The following is an 8,312-nucleotide window of genomic DNA, read 5'->3' as shown; positions in this document are numbered from 1 at the left end:
GCTTTTCAACCTATATTCAATTGAATAGACTGCAAAGACAAGACACTTAACGTTCGAACTGGTAAACTTTGTTATTTGTTGCAAATATTAGCTGATTTGGAATTTGATGCCTGCAACATGTTTCAAAAAAGCTGGCACAAGTGGCAAAAAAGAGTGAGAAAGTTGAGGGATGCTCATCAAACACTTATTTGGAACATCCCACAGGTGAACAGGCTAATTGGGAACAGGTGGGTGCCATGATTGGGCATAAAAGCACCTTCCATGAAATGCTCAGTCAGTCACAAACAAGGATGGGGCGAGGGTCACCACTTTGTCAACAAATGCGTGAGCAAATTGTCCAACAATTTAAGAACAAAATTTCTCAATGAGCTGTTGCAAGGAATTTAGGGATTTCACCATCTACGGTCTGTGATATCATCAAAAGGTTCAGAGAATCTTGAGAAATCACTGCACGTAAGCGATGATATTACGGACCTTCAATCCCTCAGGCGGTACTGCATCAAAAAGCGACATCAGTGTGTAAAAGATATCACCACATGAGCTCAGGAACATTTCAGAAAACCACTGTCAGTAACCGCAGTTCGTCGCTATATCTGTGCTAGTTAAAAATCTACTATGTAAAGCAAAAGCCATTTATCAACAACACCCAGAAACGGCGCCGGCTTCGCTGGGCCCGAGCTCATCTAAGATGAACTGATGCAAAGTGGAAAAATGTTCTGTGGTCTGACGAGTCCACATTTCAAATAGTTTTTGGAAACTGTGGACGTCATGTCTTCCGGACCAAAGAGGAAAAGAACCGTCCAGATTGTTATAGGCGCAAAGTGTAAAAGCCAGCATCGGTGATGGTATGGGGGTGTATTAGTGGCCAAGACATGGGTAACTTACACATCTGTGAAGGCACCATTAATGCTGAAAGGTACATACAGGCTTTGGAGTAACATATGTTGCCATCCAAGCAACGTTATCATGGACGCCCCTGCTTATTTCAGCAAGGCAATGCCAAGCCATGTGTTACAACAGCGTGGCTTCATAGTAAAAGAGTGCGGGTACTAGACTGGCCTGCCTGTAGTCCAGACCTGTCTCCCATTGAAAATGTGTGGCACAATATGAAGCCTAAAATACCACAACGGAGACCCCCGGACTGTTGAACAACTTAAGCTGTACATCAAGCAAGAATGGGAAAGAATTCCACCTGAAAAGCTTCAAAAATTGGTCTCCTCAGTTCCTAAACGTTTACTGAGTGTTGTTAAAAGGAAAGGCCATGTAACACAGTGGTAAAAATGCCCCTGTGACAACTTTTTTGTAATGTGTTGCTGCCATTAAATTCTAAGTTAATGATTATGTCACGGTCCGGGCGCGCGTCAGTGCGCATTCATCTGTGCGGTGCACCGAGCGCAGCTCCGAGAGCGCGCACAGCGCGCCCCAGACCAGCGGCAGCGAACTGCTGCAATCAATCGCCGGCAATCTGCACACTTGGAGCTTATGATCAGACCTGCCTTCAAAAGCCTGCACAACCTGCCATCCCTCGCCGAAACATAGCCTCCTTGTACCCCACCCCTGGATCTCGACTGCCTCCCTTGATCCTCGAACCCCGCTCTGGACACGGACCTCTTGATGCCTCCCTCTGCTCCACGGACCTCGCTTGGATCCCGGACCCCTTTTGCCTATAGCCCCTGTGGATTTGTCTGCTTCCTCATCCAACAATTATGGTAATACTCAACAGTTAATTATTCATGCACATAGTCTTCCACCATACATCCCTTTTGGATCGAGTTCACACACGCATTCCTTTGTCGTTTAATTAAATGATATTGTTCATTATTTATTATATTATATTGTTTATATATTATATTGTTTATATATATATATATATATATATATATATATATATATATATATATATATATATATATATATATATATATATATATATATATATATATATATATATAATAAATTAAATGTCTTGTCTTTGCAGTCTATTCAATTGAATATAAGTTGAAAAGGATTTGCAAATCATTGTATTCTGTTTTTTTTTTACGAATTACACAACGTACTAACTTCACTGGTTTTGGGTTTTGTAGTAAAAGTACAGGTATACATTAAAAACAACTTTAAAAAAAATACAAATACACAAGAACACTAGTCAACTTTAAGAGTAAACAAAAGTAAATGTAATAGAATAGAAAGTATAAACATTGCAGTTATTATGATGGTGCCCTCCTTATTATGAGTTTAAATAGAAATGTTTCTAAGTGTCTATTTGTCTCATTAAGGATGGTGGATGTGAGTCGACATTCTGTTACTGTAACTAGTCACTCCACGACGGAAATATTGGCAATAACAGCATAGCCTGGCAGTTACTATAGTATGCAGAGCGAGGGTCGGTGCACACATCATCTGCTTCTTGTTGATTCCTGAGAAGAACATAATGGCAGACGTGTTTAAAGAGTGAACGCCCACGCTTATCCCACACCCAAGTGGCCTTTACACACGCTCACCACCGTCAGATGGCCATTTTTGGCCCTGTAGACCGCCGACTCGTGGCCGCTCCGGAAGTCCACAAAGCCTTCCCTACCGGGCTGGATGTCGAATCGCACGCTGCACACACATTAACAACAACATCATTAATATGGTGTTAACATGGAGCCACAGTGACATCTCCTTACCTGCCCTGGACCACCTGGATTAGGTCCGACTTGTTGGTAATGACACACAGCTTGGTGAGGGCCTCAAACAGGAAGTCACACTGCAGAACAAGATCCCCCTATAAAGCAAATGCTAGTTACGGACGATAAAACGTCGGGTGCCTTAAAGTCACATTGATGTAAATTGAGCTCAACAAGAGTCTAAAATAGACCTGGGAAAATACGAGTAAGATTTTCACGTTTTTTTTTAGACCTTTAACATCAAAACCGTAGCTGCCATTATGATGAGCAGTGCGGTTTTTAAATTACCATAAGTCTTGAACTATAGAAAGTATTTCAATGGTTAAAATATGCGCTTTTGAGTGTTATAGGAGTTATTACGGTAATCTACGTCACAGCAGCTCAGACGAGGAACAAACCAGAGTGGGCGGGGTTTGTTTACAGTGCAGCCAGCCCGAAACGCATGGGTCAGGAACAGATGCGGAAGGAAATTCTTACAACAAAGTTCTGCATAAAAGTGATAATATATCATATTGTAGGTGTTTATTACGTTTTGTATTCATAATTTGCTGTTTGTTACGTTTTTGTTGTGTTTTGCTTGAAAGAGGAGTTGGCCTGAGAAGTAAAAGAGGAGCGATGTTCATATGTTGTTAATATTCAGTGTTTTATTGTTCATAGTTAATATTGTAAATCCCACTTTCTTTATTTTAAATGTATATTTTGGGTGTACAGTAAATTTGGTAAAAAACTGTAAAATTCCATTCTGTTTTTTAGAGGTGGTCTCTCATGACTTTTTTTAAAATTATATCGGACATTGTGACTTTTGGTATTAGTGTTCCTGAAAAAAAGGGACCCAAACACACATACTGTGCAGCAGATTTTTACAATATATATAATTTATATACACATACACATTGGCCCCCCAGACACATTTTTCTCTCAATGTGGCCCCCCAAGTCAAAATGTTTGCCCAGCTCTGGTCTAAAAGCAGGGGTATCAAACTCGTTTACATTGAGGGCCACATCGCAGTCATGGCTGCCCTTGGAGGGACGCTTGTTACAATGAATATATCCATCAGTGGTTAGCGCTCGTGTCTCACAGCGAGAAGGTCCTGGGTTCGATTCCGGCAATAGGCAACATTTTTAAAAAGTGCATTTCCAGATAAACTTTATGTTTATCAGTCAATATAGTTAAACATTTTTTTTATGTTTTATCTTAATGTTAAAGAAAAGCCAGTAGTTTATGGCAAAAACACAAAATATGCAACATTTTTCCCCAAAAAATATTAAAAGTGGAATATGTACCCCCATTCCTTGTGTTTATTTACTTTTACGTTATATTTTATTGTATATCTTATGTATTATGTATTTATTTATTTTACCTTATCTATTCTTTTATTTATCGTTAATATATTTTGTTAGATTGAATCTATGTTTGCATATATTCATGTGTGTCTATATTTGTTGTGGGCACTAGGTGACAATTACCTTGGGAATTTAGTGGGTGGGTATTGTAAGGGGTGGGGTTTATTATGTTACATATTGTAAAATGTGCAGGTACCTCAACTTGCTGTTGCCATGATCCATCATACTGTACTGTCTGCAAAATTCAATAAAAATATTTGAAAAAAAAAAAAGTGGAATATGTGATGTGAAGTATTTGGAGCCTTTAATAGGTCAATAAATCACAACAACATTGATTTTGATTCATAATTTTTTTTAGGAAAAACACACAAAGTATCCAAAAGAGTCCCACTGATGAAAGTGTTAATAATAAGTGATATACTTTTCTTTTTTTACTTTCCCCACTTAAATCTCTACATCAACTTCAGATATATCCGTTAATTATAAGTTATAATTGTTGTTTGTTAGTTTTATGGCATTTTTGTCTTAGAAAACTTGTTTTTTTTATGGCAAACACACAAAATATACAATATTTTCCCCAAATAATATTTTAAAGTGGAATATTTTATGTGAAGTAATTGGAACCTTTAATAGGTCAATAATTCATAATAACATTGATTTTGAGTCATTGCTTTTTTTTTAGCAAAAAACTGTTGAAAAAAACACTAAAAGTATCCAAAAGAGTCCCACTTATGAAAGTGTTAAAAATAAGTCATATATTTCTCTTTTTTTACTTTCAATACTTAAATCTCTAGATTAACTTCAGATCTATCCGTTGATTATCAGTTTTAATTTTGTTTGTTTGGCATTTTTGTCATAGAAAACTTTGTGTTTTTTATGGCAAACACAGAAAATATATAATATTTTCTCCAAACAATATTTTAAAGTGGAATATTTGATGTGAAGTAATTTGAGTTTCGAATAGGTCAATAATTCATAACAACACTGATTGTGATCGATTATTATTTTTTGAGCCATGACAGTTTTAAAGAAATAACCAGCCTGCATGGCAGCTTTGTGTTATCCGAGTCAACATTGCAATTTTTTATGAATATAATATGCATGAAAACACTCCTACAGACATCACGCATGGGACGCTTTAGTAATACCACTTCATACCACTAGGCCTACTCAGTGGCCTAGTGGTTAGAGCAGGGGTAGGGAACCTATGGCTCTAGAGCCAGATGTGGTTCTTTTGATGACTGCATCTGGCTCTCAGATAAATCTTAGCTGACATTACTTAACAGGATAAGTACTAGAGATGCGCGGTATAATCCGCGGGTCGGGCGGATGCATGACGAAAAAAATAGATTTGAAATAGATTCGGGCGGGTGGCGGTAGAACCAATTCAGAAAAAAAAATACATACCGTAATTTCCGGACTATAAGCCGCTACTTTTTCCCCTCGTTCTGGTCCCTGCGGCTTATACAAGGGTGCGGCTTATTTACGGCCCGTTCTTCTCCGACACCGACGAAGAGGATTTCGGTGGTTTTAGTACGCAGGAGGAAGACGATGACACAATGATTAAAGACTGACTTTTCATATACCGGTAGGCTGGTTGTTTTGATAACGTACAGGCGAGCACTTTGTATTACTTTGCACCGTTGTATTATTTGTACTCTGCACGAATGCTGTTCGCCATGTCAAAGATGTGAAAGTTTGATTGAAAGATTTATTGTTAATAAATGGGACGCTTTGCGTTCCCAAACAGTCATCTCTGTCCCGACAATCCCCTCCGTGGTAGCAGGAACCCCTATATACTACAGTAATTACACATCAAAACCCTGCGGCTTATAGTCGGGTGCGGCTTATATATGGAGCAATCTGTATTTCCCCCTAAATTTAGCTGGTGCGGCTTATAGTCAGGTGCGGCTTATAGTCCGGAAATTACGGTAATTAAAAGTTGTTACCCACATACGAAAAACGACCAGCACTCTTTGAAACAGGCAATTATTCATCAGGCACCGCTGCAGCTGTCACGCCAAATTTCTTCCCCCCTACAAAAGCCTCCCCCCCATTTACTTCCGGTGCTGCGTCCAATAAAGTCACAAAGTTGCCGGGGGTCCTTAACCCGCACGCGACTGTCCTGTTTCGCGCCTGTACAAAAAAAAACAATAATCGATTTCTTCAGATTCCAGCAGCTGTCAAAGACGAAGTATCCTTCCAGCGACGGGCAGTCAAAGCCGAAGTGCTATCGATCGCTGTCAATGACGTAAGAGGGAATATGACCACGGAAGGAAATGGGGGGGGGGGGAGGTTTTTGTAGGGGGAAGAAATTTGGCGTGACACAGCACACCACAACACAACAGCAGAAGAAGAAAAAATTAAAAAGATAGCAACGCCGGCAACGTGATACGCGACAAACTAAAAAAGGGAATACTAAAGACCAGGGGAAAAAAATAATAATAGTCAACACTTTCTTAATGGAAATGACAATAATATTATAATAATGATAAATAATATTATCACACATTAATATCTCTTAGCCTCTAATGCGTGGCACGCATTGAATGTCTCTGCTGCATTGGATCAGTCTCCTTTCTTTAACAGGAATGCCTTGCATCGTCTATATTAGATGTATAACAACGGGTGGGTGGCGGGCGGTTGTGGTTTTGATAAAATGTTAGTTCGGGTGTATGGCGGGTGGATGACGACTTTTGTGATGCGGTTGCGGATGAAATAATTGCCTATCCGCGCATCTCTAATAAGTACTGAATAATTCAGCTGGTAATCACAGTGTTAAAAATAACGTTCAAAATATAAAACATTCTCATGCATTTTAATCCATCCATCCGTTTTCTAGCGCACATGTTCAAGAAGTCGCATTAATGGTAAGAAGTATTTTATTTATTATTGGTTAGCTTCAGAATAACAATGTTATTAAAAAGAATGAGAGACTTATTATACTCTAAAAATGTTGGTCTTACTTAAAAATGCACGAATTTAGTTGTATTCAGTGTTAAAAAAAATATTATATGGCTCTCACGGAAATACATTTTAAAATATTTGGCTTTCATGGCTCTCTCAGCCAAAAAGGTTCCCGACCCCTGGGTTAGAGTGTCCGTCCTGAGATCGGTAGGTTGTGAGTTCAAACCCCGGCCGAGTCATACCAAAGACTATAAAAATGGGACCCATTACCTCCCTGCTTGGCAGTCAGCATCAAGGGTTGGAATTGGGGGTTAAATCACCAAAAATGATTCCCGGGCGCGGCCACCGCTGCTGCTCACTGCTCCCCTCACCTCCCAGGGGGTGAACAAGGGGATGGGTCGAATGCAGAGGACAAATTTCACCACACCTAGTGTGTGTGTGACAATCATTGGTACTTTAACTTAACTTAAATAAGAATTGCTTTAGTTATATTGTAAAACTTACAAACGTTGCTTGCAGTGATGAATAAAGAAGCCATACGAGTAGAAACGCTATGGACACTAGGAAGACGGAACGGGACTTCTATCTCCGGTTCAAAGCTCTAAACGGCACAAACTCAACGCAGCAGCACCTGCAGTGAGCGAACTTGTCCAAAAGATGGCGCCATAGCACAAAAAATAACCGCCCATTTTTTAGTGTATTTGCACGTGTTTTATGAAAACGATTAACATTATGGCATCAGTTAAGAAAACTCCATGAATTACTTGCATTGAAAAAGTTGGCCTTTTACGACATCTGAGCCGAGGATGTCGTTGTGCAGCCCTTTCAGATATTTGTGATTAAGGGCTATTCAAGTCAACTTTGATTGATTGATTATGTTTTTATTTTTTTCTAGTAGTATTTTTAGAATGTTCCACGGGCCGTTAAAAAATGATCCGCGGGTCACTTTGGACACTCTTGCTACAAAGTCTAATAAGCCCAGACAATGTAAATCATCAGAAGGAAGTTCAGGTACAGGCTTTAAAAACACACCAACGCATCATCCTATCTACCTTCTGCTTGATGTCATCACATGCAACATGGAGGATCAGGAAGTTGTCACTCAGGTTGCTGACGGAAACGCCTGAATAAAAAAAGAAGACACGTGTCGCCACTTTCCTTACATACTCTGTTTAATCCCCCAGCTTGTTACCTTTCAGCGAGCTGTAATCAATCCTCTGCTTGATCTTGGCCTCCTCCACGAGATAGGCGGCTTCCTGAGTGAAGACGAGCTGCCGCGGATGAGGCCTGAAGCCGTTCCTGTCATACTTGACCACGGGGACGGCGTACTTGACGCGCTCGTGACGAATCGCTTGCATGACTTTCATGCTTATGTCTTCAGTGCCTTATTTGA

General features: G+C 39.7%; 1 protein-coding gene across 1 annotated transcript in view; it reads right to left on the bottom strand.

The window, feature by feature from the left end:
• Positions 1-2,018: 2,018 nt before the first annotated feature.
• LOC133639046 (unconventional myosin-Ih-like) overlaps positions 2,019-8,312 on the bottom strand; it is a 46,886-nt gene continuing 40,592 nt past the window's right edge. The window contains exons 27-31 of the mRNA XM_062032120.1: positions 8,112-8,303; positions 7,972-8,042; positions 2,670-2,767; positions 2,502-2,601; positions 2,019-2,417 (exon numbers count right to left, since the gene is read on the bottom strand). Of these exons, the coding sequence (XP_061888104.1) occupies positions 2,397-2,417; positions 2,502-2,601; positions 2,670-2,767; positions 7,972-8,042; positions 8,112-8,303 (482 nt within the window). The 3' untranslated portion in view covers positions 2,019-2,396. The remainder of the gene's footprint in view (positions 2,418-2,501; positions 2,602-2,669; positions 2,768-7,971; positions 8,043-8,111; positions 8,304-8,312) is intronic.

The sequence above is a fragment of the Entelurus aequoreus genome, linkage group LG21, assembly GCF_033978785.1.
Source record: "Entelurus aequoreus isolate RoL-2023_Sb linkage group LG21, RoL_Eaeq_v1.1, whole genome shotgun sequence".
NCBI lineage: Eukaryota > Metazoa > Chordata > Actinopteri > Syngnathiformes > Syngnathidae > Entelurus > Entelurus aequoreus.
This window is presented reverse-complemented; position numbering and strand designations above follow the sequence as displayed.